The sequence below is a fragment of the Leptodactylus fuscus genome, chromosome 1 (assembly GCF_031893055.1).
Source record: "Leptodactylus fuscus isolate aLepFus1 chromosome 1, aLepFus1.hap2, whole genome shotgun sequence".
Taxonomy (NCBI): domain Eukaryota; kingdom Metazoa; phylum Chordata; class Amphibia; order Anura; family Leptodactylidae; genus Leptodactylus; species Leptodactylus fuscus.
Window position 1 is genome coordinate 280,746,792 of NC_134265.1, and position 18,972 is coordinate 280,765,763.

General features: G+C 42.9%; 1 protein-coding gene across 1 annotated transcript in view; it reads right to left on the reverse strand.

Moving 5' to 3' along the window:
- SLC10A7 (solute carrier family 10 member 7) overlaps positions 1-13,518 on the reverse strand; it is a 151,875-nt gene extending 138,357 nt beyond the window's left edge. The window contains exon 1 of the mRNA XM_075257768.1: positions 13,190-13,518. Within this exon, the coding sequence (XP_075113869.1) occupies positions 13,190-13,289 (100 nt within the window). The 5' untranslated portion in view covers positions 13,290-13,518. The remainder of the gene's footprint in view (positions 1-13,189) is intronic.
- Positions 13,519-18,972: the final 5,454 nt, after the last annotated feature.

Genomic DNA, 18,972 nt, shown 5'->3' on the forward strand with positions numbered 1-18,972 from the left:
GGCATCAACGGACCTGAACACAGAATGTGCAGCTGATCCAGTCCTTTCGGAATAAAATGATTTTGCTTGTAATACAGAGGGGAAGAATATTTCAGAAACAAAATTCTTAAATGTTACAACAGTTTCTGTGCCTTTTCAGTGTATTGTTGGCTACTTCATATTCACTTTGCACTCTGGACTCTGGTAGCGAACCAGCTGTAGTTTACAGTAACAGCAACATGGATGCAATTTCATCAATACTCCACATACTGCGCCAAAAATCTACATTGCAAATTTCCTGCAGTGTGTTTTCCAACACACATCATGTTAATTGGGGGGAGGGAGGGTGTCATTGGGGTTGAAAATAGAAGGAAACCTGCTGTAACTACCAAGGAAATACCTCTGCACCCAATTTCAGACATTTTTTGCTGTGGCAAAACTTGCTGGCGATTTTCAGTCTGTCCTGTGCCACAAAACTGGAGTGAGTTATTGTAAAAATCTACAATAGCACATATTTCAATCCTGGCGCAAAGGACCTCATAAAACATGCCAAAATGATCAGGAAGCTGAAGTTTCCTGTTGATTTAACCACAACTCCCATCAACGTAGAAATGGATTAATACTATAGCATGAAGCACCAGGCTTAATAAATCAGCCACATTATTTTTATATAATATGGTGTAAAAAAAAGGATGAGTCAGTACAAAAAGCCACGCTGTCAAGCCTTTCTGGTAAATGCATGCTGTCTTGTATTACCTGGTTGACCAGTCATCTGGATGGCATGTTATATATCCCTTTAAGGCCCAGAAATCAGTTACACAGAGAAAACTATACAAAGCCCTCCAGGTACTTCCTGACATATTTCTGAACTGGACAGGTATTTACGTTACCTCAGGACATTGCTTAGAAAACTCTCCAGTACACAAATATTAGACAAAGAAATCATCCGCTAAGAAAAATGTTTGACTTGTCATGTCTAGTGCCCAAAACTGCAACAGTATTTTACAATCATAGGCAGCTGGTACGCAACAAAATCAACTGCTATCAAACCCTGTATAATGCCTACCGACCTATAGCCACATTAGGCGAATAGTTCTGCAACTGCACCGAAAAGATAACTTTCTGTATTCAACAAAATTATCTGTGAGAAGGTGACCGGCAGAGTGCTGGAGTCCCGTTATATCTCCCTCAGATTCCTGACTGATGTGTGGTCCAGTGCGGGTCTGGAATAGGCCTCAGCCCCAGATGTGGGTTCTGAGCCTCGTTACGGGCCATAGAAGGCTGCAGTGCCTGCACTTCAGGGCAGATCCTGGGAGGAGAAGAAGTGCCTGGGTCTGTCCTGAGATACTGCAAGTCTGGTGAAACCATACTGTGCTATTTTGTTTGTTCGTGTGGTTGGTAGTAAGCCACACGTGTAATTAGCTTCATACTGTTTAAGATAGTACTCGGACGAGCAGGGTTTTTGTTTGACATTTTTGCCTGAAGTTAAGGCTATATTTTATTTTGCTCATTTTGAGTATGAAGTGAATTTATTTATTTTTCTGGTTTTCCTAAATAAACCTGTGTGCACCAGATTTTGAGTCCCTGTTGCTTACTGGTTGATGCTGCTGAGCTACCTTGCCCACATATCTTTGTAGTAGAGACACTCTTCTACCCTTTTTCTCTATTTTAGCCTTGGCCATGACCTGATGTGGAGCATACAGTGAGTTAAAAAAAAAAAAAAAAAAAAGTGCCATTCAAGTTTTTTGTTTTTTTTTTGCTATTCACACTCCTGGTTTTGGCTTCGGAAACGGAATCTTAAAACCTGAGCATGTAAAACACACCCTAACCAGGCAACACTCCTATTTCTTTGCATGGTGCTTAGTACACACACAGTACTCTGTGCTGCATCGCTATATTACTTTTCCTCGTCATTAATGTATAACCAGTAAATGTTTTCTAAAACTGCGCTACAAGAGAGGATTGTACTACAGCAATGAATAATGACAATTATGGCGTGACAATTGGTCGGGACACATTTCAGTTCAGCACGTGCCAGATCATAAAAAAGTAGATCATAAAACAAGTGGTGTTGCCAAATAGCAGCAATAGTCACACACTAATGTATATAATAAGTTACAACCTCTGCCTTATGCCTTATGTATTGGAAATAAGTAGCAGCCTCTTATCCAGAGATTTTGACTATTACCGTATTTTTGTTATTCTCAGGATACAAACACTATAGGAGGAAATGTGCTAAGACTGGCGTTTCATATATGTGTGAAATGTATTAAGACGTACACAGTTTATATATTTTTGCTATATCTTCACCAGTTCACAAACTGAAATATATACTGGCTAAGAGCATATATAGCTTTGTGCAATAGTTTACACCAATTTCTGGCAATGAAAGAAAAAGTAGCACATTTCTCTACAATCTTAGTGTGTGACAGCAATATACCAGAAAATCTATATAAATCATTTAATAAATATCCCCTAATGCGTGTAGTATTGAACACTTCTGCTCTATGTTGACTGACAGATCCCTCTACAGGAGCATGGAGCTGTATACCCCAAAGTGGCATCAGAGTCATATGCTAAGGTCTCATGCACCAGGAAATCGGGAATGGAAAATCCAGTTTGTATTTGTCAGATTTCCTGCGAAAATCCCAGTCAGGAGACAGGACTTTTTCTTTCCATCACAGTGATACATAATGCTGGGGGTCCCTGCCTGCAGTTTTGCTGTCCCATGCTATATGGAAAGTAGAGCTGCAAGGAGGCAAGGACTACCTGTGTCATATATCACTATGATATAAGGAGTCCCATCATCTGGCTGTGTCCAGGCCGGGAAATCTAGACAATGTACAGACTGAACTTTCTGGCCCAGATTCCCTTGTGTGCAAGGGGCATATAACCTTATATATATATTTAGCTGGAATAAATATGGATCACACAGAACCAACGGTATTGAAAATACCAGATCAGTGGGCGGCTTTATAACACAAATGTTTTAGGAGACATTATGCATCTAATATATGTACACAAGTGTATGGCTCGGAGTCAGGAGGAGGAGATCTATCCCCATCACAAATAGTCAATGGTAAATCCTACCAGCTTTATAACTGAGATGTTGCCTTCCAATGTACCGTAATCCTGTCTTCTGAGAATACCACAATGAAAGCTTACCTTGCCTCACAAAATAAAAAGTGACTTCTAAAGTAATGTTCTATTGTGATCCTTTTACATTGAATGGTGCTGTAATGCGCATCCATGACCACTACTCCATTCTAATATTGGGGAATGGAGACCCAGGACTATTCTAGTGATAAGTGGGGAGCTCAGCAATTATATATTTATCACCTATCCCATGGATAAGCTGTTTTTTTTTGGTTTTGGTTGTTTTTTGTTTTTTTTTTTTGGGGGGGGGGGCTTGATTTGGTTTTAGAACAATCCTTATTAATTTGTAAAGGCATGCCTTCTCTGATCCTGACCACAAATCTGTCTTCTGAAAGCATACTTTAATTCGAGTTACTTGAGTCAGAAACACAAGTACAGGTTTTGATGTCGCAGTTTTTGCAGCCAAACCGGGAGTGGATTTAAACTAGTCTTACATTTTATGAGCCATCACCTGGTGCGGCCCATCTAACCAAACCTTGTGCATCCTCACCTTCATGGTGCTGCCACATGACATACACTGCATTGTGGTTACAGCACAGCAGTATGAGGCTGCCAGTGATTTCTGACGGCTTTCTCTCATTACGGTCTGTGTAGTTGTATAGGTTACCGTGTTGCCAATAAAAAAAAAAAAAAAAAAAAAAAGCACATCATTAAAGATCTGCATGGTACATAGTGTGTTCGCATCTTTAGACACTACTATGTATAGCCAAGTGCTATACACGATCAGTCCATAGGTATTGAATGGAGTTGCAGTGCACATGCTTGAAAGACATGCCAAACTTGTTCTCACAGAAGACTTAAACTGAATAACATTTGCATTTCTAGGACCTGAATTCTAAACATCATAGTCATCTATAATGCTAGGAGCCACTGCCTTCCCCCTTCCCAAGGGAATACTGAAACCATGATTAAAATATGGGACAGTAGAACCATGGCGAGGCAGGGACTCCTAGTAACAGAGATGACTATGATACTTGCATTTTTGGTCCTTACTCAATCTTTGGTCCAGGAAATATGAGATAAGATATGGGCTCTATATCCCAGATCAAATATGCCTGTGCCAAGCCAGACTAAGCCTGGGTTCACACTGTGCTTTTTTTAAATTAAGAACTGCACTTTTTTTCACTAATAAGTAGTGGGTCATTCCGTGTCAAGTGAACCAATGATTTTTCCCTCTATATTTTTAATTCTTTTGAGATTTTGTTATTTGGTAATAGTGTGTCAGAGAATGCAAAATGTGAAGAAAAAAAAATTCTAGAAATTTTTTTGGATTTTTAATTGATTTTCAAAGTTCAGAAAAAGTGCGAATTTCTGTGTTGCCTGCCTTTACATTTCTCCTCATAACTTAGGCTAGAAAAAAGATAGAGAAACAAAATAAACGCCATTCTACTCAGAACTATACAGGCTTTCACCAAATATGTCACAAGAGTATCTTTGTTAATATTTTACCCATGTGAATGCAAACGCAAAATTTTAAAACGCATTTCCGAAAAAAACGTTTTATTTAAAAATTTCAAAAAAATGCACATGGGCCTACTATGCCCTTAGCCACATCTGTACCAAAATTCAAGTTGGGATCGCGATGGGATCATATTTTAAAATATAACTATTACAGTGTCATTCCGAAAATCTTGAATTCAGATCTGTTCAGCCTGTGGTCTAAAAGTGCGGGGTCTGTAGGTACAGATGTATGTTATGTACAGAGAATGATCCACCTCACAAAGTGTCAGACTAGCAGTATACAGGTCCTGTATTATGACACTAGAGTGGGACCATCTCTCTCAGAGGTGTGTTTCTGGTAGGACACTTATTGTAGTTCACCACAGATAACCACAAGAAGGGAGGTTCCAATCTTCATGTTAACCCTTTCCCGCCGATGGCATTTTTTGATTTTCGTTTTTGACTCCCCTCCTTTTAAACCCCATAACTTTTTTATTTCTCCGCTTCCAGAGTCATATGAGGTCTTAATTTTTGCGGGACAAATTTTTCTTCATGATACCGCCATTAATTATTCTATATAATGTACTGGGAAGCAGGAAAAAAATTCAGAATGGGGTGGATTTGAAGAAAAAATGCATTTCTGCGACTTTCTTACGGGCTTTGGTTTTACGGTGTTCACTGTGCAGCCAAAATGACATGTCCCCTATATTCTGTGTTTCGGTACGGTTCCAGGGATACCAAATTTATATGGTTTTATTTACATTTTGACCCCTTAAATAAAAACCAAAACGGTGTTAAAAAAAATTTTTTCTAAAAGTCGCCATATTCCGACAGCCATAACTTTTTTATACGTAAGTGTACGGGGATGCATAGGGCGTCTTTTTTTGCGGGGCCGGGTGTACTTTTTATTTCTACCATTTTCGGGAAATGTTATTGCTTTGATCACTTTTTATTCAAATTTTTATCAATATCAAAACAGTGAAAAAACGGCGGTTTGGCACTTTTGACTATTTTTCCCGCTACGGCGTTTACCGAACAGGAAAAATATTTTTATAGATTTGTAGAGCGGGCGATTTCAGACGCAGGGATACCTAACATGTATGTGTTTCACAGTTTTTAACTACTTTTATATGTGTTCTAGGGAAAGGGGGGTGATTTGAACTTTTAATACTTTTTATATTTTTTTTTACTTTTTTTTTTTTTTTTTTTTTTTGCATTTATTAGACCCCCTAGGGGTGTTGAACCCCAGGGGGTCTGATCACTAATGCAATGCATTACAATGCTAATGCATTGCGAAAAATCATCCTCTCTTTTGCAGGCTGCCTAGACCAGCCTGCAAAAGAGAGAATTTGCAGACAAGCCTGGGAGCCTTGTACAGGCTCCCGGCTGTCATGGCAACATGACGTCGGCCCTGGAGCATGCTCCAGGAGCCGGCGATCCCGGGCAAAATGGCGGCGCATGGCGGCGCCATGCGCCTTTGACCGCGGCGCCGGAGGGGTTAATGCCTCCGATCGGTCCAGGGACCGATCGGAGGAATTAGAGCCGGTTGTCTACTGCTTAAAGCAGAAGACACCCGGCGGCTATGGCGGCCGCCCAGCTCCCGGGCGGTCACCATAGTTACAGACCCGACATGCGCCGTACTATTACGGCGCATGTCGGGAAGGGGTTAAAAATGTCCTATTAATAGTTTGATTAGTTCATATTTTATAGAATGAGGATTTATCTACTGGACTATTTTTCTTAATAAATTACATGTTTAGTGATATAATCAAAAACAATTGTTACATGTAGAAATAGGTGTTATAAATATTGGTTCTTGTACTCTTGTTAACATATAATTAGGATGAGACTATTTAGAAAATCCCACTTGAGGATATGAGCAGCTTTTTTCTTTCGGTTTGTTCAATGCATTCAGGTTGAAAATGCTGAACAATTTGTGTTCTGATGATAAGATGTATTTGTTCTGGCACTTACAGTATTTGTTTTTTATGTTTTTTTATTGTTGCATATAAATGTTGAATTCAGCAAGTTGTAATTTGAAAAGAAAAAAGGAAGAAGCTCACACAAACATAAAATCAGATGATTCAAGGCTTAAAAAAAAAAAAAAAAAAAAAAAAAAATTGATCCCAATTTGGTCCCAAGTTGAAAACCTGTACAAATATAACCAAGAACACAAGTAACACAAATGCATTTTTTCACAATTTTAAAACATACGTTTTTTTCACAATTGCGCATCAAAATTTTTAATTTGATTTCTCCAAAACAAAATATAAAGAAACATCGTCTTGTGACATATCAAATGAAAGCCGGTACCGCTCTGAGAAAAATGATGCCTCTCCCACTTATTTATCTTAATTCTAGCCCAAGATATGTTAAAAAATGTAAAGCCATACCAGGCCAAAATTCACACTTTTTCAAAACTTTAGAAGTCTATAAAAAATTAACTGATGAAGAAAAAAATTCTAAACTTTTTATTTGTAATTAACTTAAGTTGTACTTCATAAAAAATAAAAATAAAAAAAATCTAAAGACGTCAGGTAAAAAAAATATTCCTATTTGGATCACTTGATATGGAATGACCCTAGTACCTTTTACTATACAGTTCATGCACTAATTTTTACAATGCCAGTAAACCAGCAGATTTCAATGTAATGGCCAATATCTTACAGGTGACATGTATTACAAAATGTTTACAATGATGTTACATTAGTCAGTACAGAGAGACAAGAAAATGGCTAAGTCATACAAGTGCTTGGGCATATACCAGGACAACTAGACTGGAGACTGAGTACTGAAAAGGTGTTCAAGAAGGGGACAAGTCGGCCATTTCTTCTTAGGTAACCGAGGTCATTTGAGGCAAGCAGCGAATTACTGGAAATTTCTATCAGTCTGTGATTGTGGGGCTTTGTATTATGTAGACGCTGCTTGGGGAGGGAACGCAAGACCAGACATGTGAACCTTTCTATGATACACAGAAAATGTACAAAGAGAACAGGACCTCTCATAAAAAAGGCAGATAAAATTTAATATCAAATAGTTGCAATGATTTGTCCACATGCCTGTCCGAACCTCACCCTGGTGGCACTCAGAAAGTGGGCTGAGGCAGCCACTCTCTACTGACATCTCCTAGCCTAGGAGGAAACAAGCACTAACTCTTTCCAGCTGTCTCAGTAATGTAGAGCCTGTGTGTATTTATAATAGGAACCATTCAGGTTTATTGAGATACAAGACCTGTCACATAAATGTGTTTCAACTTTGTATGTTGCACAAAGCGCGATCTGTTTCGCAACTCTGATTGCGTCTATAGCAGTCAGGAAACCTAGACGGGTGAATAAACCCCTATTCAGAAACTACTGCCATTAGCACCAGCAGAGTCCAGGGTGTCGGTATCAGGAGATGGTCACTATAGGTCCTGGAGTTCAGGCCACAGGCATTGGTAACGCTGGTAATCTAACTCCTTCATCGCTCACTCTAAGAAAGTGGGCAAAATACTGGGCAATATTTCTTTACTTCTCTTATCAGATTCAGTAAAACTACAACTCCCAGCATATCGCCATGATACCGCTATACAGAATCTCGGTAATAGCAGTTAGATTCAGTCAGTGAAGCAAGCATTCCTTCATACAATAACCAGCTGTAGGCATTATTATGTCAGCTATTAAATTAAAAGAGCACATAAAAGTAATAATTATGTTGCTACATGTGCTAGTCATATATAATTTACTAGAAGAAGGATACATACTTCAGGAAAGATCACAATAAACGGAAATACCCATGCTTAATTTGACAAGTCAATCATAACTCCAATAGCATTCATCTCTATCTATATAAAATACATGAATAATTTGTTACAGTAATGCTTTAGCTACCACTGGCTCCTCGTACGCACAACTCGAAAATCAGATAGAGATTAAGAAGACGAGCCGTGCGATACATAAAACCCATCAGAGGAACTCTCCTAACATACCCTGTAGCACCGCACGGCCTCCAAAACTATTTCATACTGAATTTGTCAGGCAGAAAATTTCTGCTTCAAGAATTTGAATCGGATTTTGGAAGTCAAATTTGATGCCAATTCTACGCCAAAAATTCTGCTCCAGAAGAACGAGCAGAATGCTTACCTCTCCTATTGAATAAATCTACCTCTACCTCCCTTTTAAATGAATGGAGATTTCAAAAGGAATTTGGGGTAGACTTGGGGCAGAAAATTCCTCTATATGATCATATCCTTAGGCTGTATTCAGGAAACTGACTCAAATTCCTCCTCCAAAATCGCCTCACCATACAGTCCTATGGTGAGGCGTTTTTAGGAGGAGGAGTTTGAGTCAGTCTCCTGACCAAATTTCTGACCAAAAAACTCTGTGTGAACGCAGCCTTAAGGCAAAAGCCGCATGTTGCGGAAACCACGCTATTTTTTGTTGCAGATTTTGTTGCATTTTTTTGAGCCAAAGCCAGGAGTGGGTTGAGCAGAAGGTAGAAGTATAAGAGCTTCCTATATATTCCCCTTTCTATTTGTAGCTCATTTTTGACTTTGGCTCACAAAAACGCAACAAAATCTGCAACAAAAAAAGCTGTGTTTCCGCAATGTGGAGCCTCAGCCCAAAAGGGGCTTCCAGGAATTACATATTGATGGCCTATCTTTAGGATAGGTCACCAACTAGATGACCAACGGAGTCCTAACATTCAAAACCCTGACGCTGGGTTCACACCAGGGTTCGGTCTCCGTACTCAGGTTTGTGTCTTCTGCCGGCAGAAGACGGAAACCAGTCAGACCGGGTCCGGCCGTATAACTGAAACCTGTATAACCGGAGACCGTGCGCAGATGTGAACGAGCCCAGACAGACCAGCCAGCTGAAACGGCTGCAGCGTTCAGGTGAGCAATGTGACTTCTTCACTGAATACCAAGTGGCTGAGCTACCACCATGTCACCGATGAATGTAATGTCAGCATCACAGTAGGAGCCTGTGAGCACCACGGCCTCTTCAAGCTGCTAATGTTTGTGGGTGTCGGACCCCCACCAATCACATACTGATAAGTCCTTTTAATTTTAGCACTCCCTGTAATACCCAATATGCTCCAAAGAAATCAACCTCACCACTCACTGTAGTAAGCCTACAACCTCCATCTCCATGGCTTGTATCTAACATCTACTGTCCTTTTCCCCCTTCCTTCTAGATTATAAGACCTCTAGGACAGGGTCCTCTCTTGCCTTGTGCTAGTTGGTCACTAAGTTAGTCTACTGTACTTGTTTTGTATTACGGAGGTAAACTCTTGTCATATATACAGAAAAATGGAATGAATGTTTCTCTAAAAATTAATCACAGTACCCAATATCCTCCAGAGGAATCCACCTCAGTATTCACTATACCTTTAGAGCAGTCCACCTCAGCATCCATACTACACATCCTTCAAGGAAACCTATGTTACCCTTCACTGCAACATCTTACAGTCACCAGCAGTGCAAAGGGGCGTAATTCAGCTTTTGGGTATAGTGGAAAGAAATGTATGGACTCCAAAACAAAGATAGGATGAAAATTGGTTATTGGAATTTGATGGAAATGTTGACAATTTGAGGCAGACATCTGGCTCAGATTCCTCTTCATTTTCCACTCCTCAGAGTGCAAAGTCAAGGCAGAGCTTATTTTTTTTAAGTGTTCTGCTGATATTTTTGTTTCCCACTGAAAACAATAGGAGGCAAAATCGGGATGGAATCTGCTGCTGATTTTGGGATAGATCAACCTCAAAATGAGGGGCACATTCTGCTGTGGTAACAGATCCTTGGTGGAATCCACCTCAAGATTTTCTGTGTGAACAAACTCTTAGGCTGGGTACACATGGGTTTTTTTTGGTCCGGAAGCTGAGGCCACCTCAGTTTTGGGACAGAAAAACGGGTAGCTGCGACTGGATGCTGATGCAGTGTACCGGCATCCAGTCGCGGCACTCCTCTGGATTAGGCCCAAATGAATGGGCCTAGTCCAGAGGAGGGAGTTTCTTCAGGCTGAATCGTGAGGCGAAACATCCTTAAGAATGAGCCTGTCACTTCGTTTTCTGGGAGCCAGAACAAACGGCTCCCGGAAAAAAGAACTGACCGGCTCCCATTGATTTTAATGGGAGCCTTTTTTTGGTCACGATTTTGAGGTGAATTCGGCCTCAAAATCCTCACCAAAATACCTGTGTGAACTCAGCCTTAGAGCATAAGCCTAAGCAATGACCCTCTACCTTTGGCCAGAATATATCGCCATAAAACAGACACTCATAACATTGAGATAATATGTTCATCTGTTACAGCTTAATGTTAACGACTGAGGCATGTATACGGAGTCCTATATGTCTCCATGTGCTGCCATACAGGCTCTGTTAGATTGCCATATGTAAGGAGGTAATCTCTCCTAGAACTGCTGCTTATTGAAGAATACGACAGAGAAAATGGCACGTGGTGGTTACCAAACTGTGACTCTCCAATATGTTTTGCAAACTACAACTCCCAGCATGTCCTGACAAGAAAAATGTAGCATACTCCATTACAAGTTTAGAGTTCTGTAATGAACCCAATACATAAAACACTCCAGTGAATCTGTATCAGAGGCACAAAAACAGTACTGTGTGCACGAGGACTGAACATCAACCATAAGTAGCACAATCCCAGCAGCTTCCAACTAACTTCTGGATGTCATTAACACTGATGTCAGAACAAGAACATCTGTACTGAATCAAGATTATGCTGCGTATCCCACCAATCTTGGGAATAAAGGGGACACTAGCCACTCATGCCTTCATTCTGAAGATCCCAGAGGCCAAAGACGCTCAGCAACTATAAAACCTTATTTCTTTACAGCCCACACACACATTATACAGTGCTGTGCAAAAGTTTTAGGTGTGGAAAAAAAGACATAGGCAGACAGCAATGGACTCCAAAACGGGTTTTCCAGTTCCAAATGGATTCTTCACTTTGGTGACCTATTCACCAGTTAGGGAATCAGAATCTGATCTGTGGGGGGCCTGACACATGGACCCCAAACAGCTCAGCTTATCCTGCAGTAAATAGGGAGCATTTGTGGTCTGCTAGTATTCAAGTAATAGAGCTGCTGTCCTCCATAAACACTGTTAGGCCCCGTTCACACAGGGGGCACAAGGGCAGATTTTGGCACCGAGAGGGACGCGGGGAGCCGCGTCACTCTGGGGCCAAAATCCGCCTGCCACGACTGTCGCGGCTTCCGAAAGTCACGGCTTTTTCCCCCGGAGTAGGCTGAAATGAATGGGCCGACTCCGGAGGTTGCTGCCGTGAGGTGGACGCCGTGGCTCAACGAGCTGCAGAATCCGCCTGAAGAAAGGGCAGCTCGCTTCTTTTTTCTGCTAGCTGCAACATGCCGCTAACGGAAAAAAGAACACAAGCGGTCTCCATAGACCACCATTGTGAGGGGGCGGATTATGACGTGGATTCCGTGCCATAATCCGCCCCCTCTGTGCCTGTGTGAATGGGCCCTTTCACACTTGCACTTGATCTCTGGTTTGTGCATTCCGTCGGATTTTCGTCTTCACCAGCGAAACTGGACAGGAGACGGAAACCCAGCGGTCAGTTTTAAAACCCATTCTCTGGAATGGGTTTGTAAAGGTAACCATCTGTATGCGCCTTCTGCCTGTCCATGAGGAAACCTTTTTTTTTTTTTTTTTTTTTTTTTTTTAGCTGGACACGCAACACTTTGTGCTTGGTTGAAAAAAAATGGTTTCCCCTCAGACAGGCAGAAAGCGCATACAGACCTTTACGAACCTATTCAAGTGAATGGGTTTTAAAACTGACCGCCGGGTTTCCGTCTCCTGTCCAGTTTTGTTGGTGCTGAAGACGGAAGCCTGGCGGAATGCACAAACCAGAGAACGAGTGCAGGTGTGAAAAATGTGTTCCTCCATATTGGAGAGCTATTAATTTATTTCCCAATTTGTAAATGAGCGGTCTGGAGAATCAGGAGCGGTTCTGTTGCCTCAAACTACTATGCTCTAATATGCCACAAAAGTATATACAAAGTATATAACATACAAAAGATTTCAGGGAACTTGAATTTTTGGTTACAATAAATCATGGCTCAGCTGTGGATTGTGCCTTGTATGTCCAGTGCAGGGTATACAGCCCTGGTGTGCGGGGTACACAGCCCTGGTGTGCGGGGTACACAGCCCTGGTGTGCGGGGTACACAGCCCTGGTGTGCGGGGTACACAGCCCTGGTGTGCGGGGTACACAGCCCTGGTGTGCAGGCTGAATGAGTTGTCAGGCTGCCATAGGTAAGCCCTCAGGTTATCAGCATCCTGCTGGAAACCCCAGTACAGGACACGGAAGTGTCAGAGCTGTGCGACGTGTCACTGGAGCCGGGAAGCCTGCACTGGAGCCGGGCAGACAGCCCTTTGACACGGCAAAGGTCCTGGACCTGCTGCACGTCTAATGCAGGGACATGTAACGTGGTGACGAGAATGCTGGGAGATGTAGTGACGAGAATGCTGGGAGTTGTAGTTGTCTCCCACTAGTTACTAGCCCAGCTATAGTGATATAATGCTCCAGCGCTATAGCCGAGGCTGAATGTATAGGACTCAGGGCAGCGGGTTACTGGGGCACACGGACACACTTACCCCCTTTTTCTCCAATGGACGGCTCCAGTTTAGCCGCCGTTATCACCAGTATGATCCCCAGTATAAACCACTCTTTCCTCAGTCTCTCCAGTAGGCCCATTGTGCTGGTCCCCTTCTTCTGTGGAATATAATGTAGACGTCGCCGGTCTATGTGACACGTCTCTCTGCTCCCCGGCTACTACATGCAGGCAGCACGTCCGGTCTCTAAGGTAAACTCCACACAGGGAGGTTTGGCACAGGCTACCAATTCATTTCAACGGGGCAAGGCATCAGTATCCAGTGCTGAGGAAGTCTCCCAGCGCGCCGCCATCATTACCACGCAGCCTCGAATAGCCGCGCACACCAGCAGAGGCTGACGGTCTGGAGACGTAGACGGCTGTATGAATGGAACATTCCACGGTCTGGGCAGCGGGACGAGGTGATGTCTCCTCACGTCGGTCACTTTGAGCGGTCATGAGGCGGTGGCGGATTAATGGCAGACCCCCCGGGCTCCTACCGTATTGTGACCTGAGGAGCAGCAGGGCTCAGGCGGCCGGTGTTTTCTGAGGTGACGACTCTGTCCTCTCCACTTCGCTCACTTTCTCAGGTTCGGAGAGCATAATCAGGGGTGCAGAGATCTACATCCCTCAGGCTGGATTCACACCAGCACTCACACTCCGTTGGGGATTCTGTTTCCCCTATTCCACTTGAAAAATGCAAAGAGAAAAGTCTGGCAAGAGTCAGGGGCTAGTTCACATGTGAAAACCGCCTGGCTTATTTTGGTCCGGAAAAAAAAAGCTTCCTAAGAGTCAGTTCACACGTGAACTGCCCGCGCGGGTTTTGACACGGAGAGAGACGCGGTGAGCCGCGTCTCTCTCTTGTCAAAACCCGCCTGCCGCGACCATCGCGGTCGCGGCTTTCCCCTCCGCTGTCGGCTCAAATGAATGAAGAAAGGGCATGTCCGCTAGCGGGAAAAAAAAGCCCGGTGGTCTACATAGACCACCATTGTAAAGGGGTGGATTTTGAAGCTAAATCCGCTGTCAAAATCTGCCCCTTTGTTCACTTGTGAACTAGCCCTAATTAGGAAGCGTTTTTTTTGACCTTAAGGCTTTTTTTGGAGCGTTTTTTGGTAAAAACCGTTTCAGTAAAGGCCGGGCGGTTTTCCCTCTGGGCCTCTGACTGGGCCGTAAAAAAAACGAGTCGCGGTTTTCACCTCCCATTCACTTCTATTGCTTTCCTAAGGGTCAGTTCACATGTGCAGTGCCCGTGCGGGTTTTGACACAGAGAGAGACACGGCGAGCCGCGTCTCTCTCTGGTCAAAACCCGCCTGCCGCGACCATCGCGGTCGCGGCTTTCCCCTCCTATGTCAGCTCAAATGAATGAGCTGTCAGAGGAGGGTGCTGCCGCTAGGCGGAAGCCGCGGTCCAGCACGCCGCGGCTTCCGCCTGAGGAAAGGACATGTCGCTTCTTTTCTCCGCTAGCAGCAGTCCACCGCTAGTGGAAAAAAGAAGCCCGGCGGTCTGCATAGACCACCATTGTAAAGGGGCGGATTTTGAAGCAAAATCCGCTGTCAAAATCCGCCCCTTTGTTTACGTGTGAACGAGCTTCTTTTTTCAACTAGCAGCAAAAAACTGCTAGCAGAAAATCGAACGCTAGCAGTTCACATAGGGCTCTATTGTATGGAGGCAGATTTTGAGGCGAAATACGCTGTCAAAATCCACTCCATTGGCCCCGTGTGAACTAGCCCTAAAGCCCCACATTGCACAAATGCAGCCAAATCCAAGAATGGCTACAAAAGGAATGGGAAATATATATGAAGTACTTGTACTTCTACCTCCTCCTAAATCCACTCCTGGCTTTGGCTCAAAAAACGCAGCAAAATCTGCAACAAAAAAAGCTGTGTTTCTGTAAAGTGGGGCCTTAGCCTTGAGGCTGGGTTCGGGGAATCCGCCGAAACCCAGAATCTGGTCCAAAAACACCTCCCATGGCTAGCTGTGACAGTTGCGGCATTCTGCTCCGGATTTGGCCCAAAAGAACGGGCCTAGTCGGTAGGGAGTGTTGCCCCCCCCGGACACCCACAGCTGATTCAGCCGCGTAATCCGCTGCAAGAAAGGTCAGGTTGCTTCTTTTTTCCACGAGCGGGAAGAAACCACTCACGGAAAAAGGAAGTGAATTGCTTCTATTGAAGTCAATGGAAGGCGTTTTTTTAGACCATATTCTGAGGCAGATTCCGCGTCAAAATCCGGTCCTAAAAATTCCGTGTGAACCCAGCCTAAGCGGTTTGTGTTTCCACGTAAACCCAAGCACAGGTGTGTACTTAGAATCAGGGAATCTGAATAATCGCATATCATGTGTTTTTACATAGGGCACTATGTATGCATATAAAATCTTCTAAGTATTTTTTTACATGGATTTTGGCACCTTTTTCAAATTTAAATCTGCCTCAACATAGTCTACGAGGTCCACGGGTAACCACTTTTTCAGTAGATGGGCTCTCTGTCTTTCCAGTCCCCATGCGGGCCCGAACGACAAAGCCTTTTTAGGCCACTCCTGACTTTGACCCAAAAAAAGCAGCAGAATCTGCCACCAAAAAAATTGTGTTTCTGCAACATGGGTTCTTAGCCTAAGTTTTCTGTGTTAAAAACTGCACTGGACTAAATGGGGGTCACTTGTCATCTGACGCTGGGTTCACACCTGCGTTCAGGGTCTCCGTTCTATGGTTTCCATCTTCTGCATGCCAGAAGACGGAAACCATAGACCGGGTCCGGCCATGCGCGGCGGTGAGCGTTTTAGGCTCTCCGCCGCAAAACTGGATTTTTTTATCCGGACACAGAGTACTGCATGTCCGACTCGGTGTCCGGATTATAAAACCCGGTTTCGCGGCGGAGAGCGCAAAACGCTCACTGCCGCGCACGGCCGGACATCTCTCTCACCCATTCAAATGAATGGGTGAGAAAGTCTCCTGCAGGTTTCCGTCTCCTGCCTGTGTTTTAGGCAGGAAACGGAAACCTAAGTACGGAGTGCCGGGCCGCAGATGTGAACGAGCCCTGACTGTTTTTTTTTTGCACTAGTTTTGCTGTGGTGTTTATGACACTGCACCTCCTTATTATGTGTTGTACATATGTGTTAGTTTATAAGCTATGTGCATGTGGGTCCTTTTTTAGATCAAAAAAGGTGCAATTGCTCCTTTATAAAGCTGTTTATCCTTTATGCAAACTCAGAGCGTTTTTCTTTTGATTGGGCAGTTTAGTTGGTTAAAGAGGACCTTTCATGGTTTGGGCACAGGCAGTTCTATATACTGCTGGAAAGCCGACAGGGCGCTGAATTCAGCGCCCTGTCGGCTTTCCCGATCTGTGCCCCGAGTGAAGAGCTAGCGGTCCTGGTACCGTAGCTTTTTAAAGTCAGAAGGGCGTTTCTGACACTGGGTCAGGAACGTTCTTCTGTACAAGCAGCGCCAATTGCGCTGTACTCTGAGACCAGGGAGGAACGCCCCCTCCCCTCCTGATATAATTCGTCTATGGACGACCACTGTGAGCAGAGGGAGGAGGTGTTCAAATCATTCCACCCTTGAAATAGCCTTTCTAAAGCCTATGCAAGGATGTGCTTATCTAAAAATGACTTTTCCCAATGATAGAGCCCCTTTAAGTGTTAGGCCAGGGTGATTCTGGACCCAACTCCTGTCATGTGGCCAAAAATCACTGTGTTGTCCTGAGAATACTTCACTAATGTAGGTGTATGGAGAGGCCACCAACTATTGCATTGTTATATACCCTAGTGATACTTTAAAACATTAATTACCGTACATCAAATCAAGTAAAAAAAGAAAGAAAAAAAAACCTGCACAGAAAAATATTTTTCCCCCACGGAAATGGTTTTATTTTGTAAAAGTGTTAAAAAAATAGAAATGCAACTATATGGTATCACTGCAAATATAATAAGCTGAATAATAAAGTTGACATGTTACAATGTTAGCTGTAATAAAATAATGGAATTGCTGTTTTTTTTTCTTTCTCCCACACAAAGGGTAAATTAAAGTTAATCAGTTACTTTTACGAGTGTAACTCTAAAATGTAACTTGTCCCACATAAAATCAACCCCTCATACAGTTAGGTCTGTTGAAACGGTTGTCCAGGCAAAATTGTACAACCCATTTGAGTATGAAATAGGCTGGCGGCTATTCCATGGTGCTCTGGTGCCTCCCTGCGCAGTTCAGTCTTTTCCGACCCGGGCTGACATGTGGCAGAAGTCTCAGCCACACTTGACTGCTGAGGCCAATCAAGGGCCTGAGATGTCACTACCTGTCTCTTGCTGAGGCCGTTGATTGGTTGCTTTTTTTCTCTGCATTTTTCAAGCAGAATCTGGCACGGAATCCCCCAGTGGAGAGCAGGTGCAGGTGTGAACCTAGCCTTAATCACTTTTCTGCCATTATATATTTTTAGGGATTTGTGATCTCTATTATGAGAGATTTTTTTTATAAGACTTTAATAAAAGTTAACTTTTTATGATTTCTATATAGCATATTCGTATCTAATAAAGACCTATTCTTTTACAAGTACTACCCTTTTCACATATATAATAATGTCTCACTAGCCTTACTATCATTTATTTATTTAGTAATACGACCCAAATCAAAATCACAATTAGTTGAACGTTTATCTCAGTTATAATTGATGAACAATTATTTTATGACACTTCTGTTTTTACATGCCACGCCCCTATTTATATTCCATGCTACTTAATTTTGGTGTCAGTTATTCAAGTTTCAGCCATCCTGATTGGATAGCGTACAGTTATTGACATATCCCTTAGCAGTGTGAGACACGATGGCATGTACTGTATGTGAAATAATTGATGTGCGCAAGTTCACAATGATTAATTGAGCTGAGTTTCGATTTCGGCTATTGTTCAATTAATTTCCCTAGCCCTATTATACAGTATTATCCACTGATTTTCACAGTTTTTAGCAGTGCAATTTTAGTTATTTTATGTCACTATACAGATGACATTATGCCTATAGGCATTCTTATGGACTAATGCTTTGATGGTTTAGTCTCCCTCTAGCCTTATTTTCAGTTTATTGATCTCTGTAACCCACAAGCTGTTATGTATATTGATGCTGAGTTTAGACGATAAGTTCCTCAGGGACATGTATCAGTGTAATATGTAAAGAGCAATAATATATACTTGCTCTATAAAGTACAAGAATCAAAATGTTGTTGCTTTTTAAAAATATTAGTAAGGCTAGGATCACACCTGCACCTGGTCTCCGCTCAGGGAATCCATTCCCCATTCCGCTTTAAAGGGATCCTATCATTGGATACCGCTTTTTTCTCACTAACACCTAGGAATAGCCTTAAGAAAGGCTATTCTTCTCCTACCTCTAGATGTCTCTGGTTTTCGTCGGTATGCAAATGAGTTCTCTCGCAGCACTGGGGGCAGTCCCCAGCGCTCAAACAACCGGCTCTGTCCGAGGCATAGAAGTTAGACCGCCAGTGACGGAAGAAGAGGCCATTCCTGAAGAAGATGGAGGCGGCGCTGGAGAGTTCTCTCGCAGCATTGGGGAAGCCCCTAGTGCTGTTTGAGCACTCGAGCCCGCCCCCATTGCTGCGAGATAACTCATTTGCATACTGACGAAAACCGGGGTTTATATTGAACGGCGGCGCAGAGAAGACATCTAAAGATAGGAGAAGAATAGCCTTTCTTAAGGCTATTCCTACGTGGTAGTAAGACAAAATTGTGTTTTAATGATAGGATCCCTTTAAAAATAAGGAGAGAATATTTCTGCAAGTAGCATTTTTCTCTCT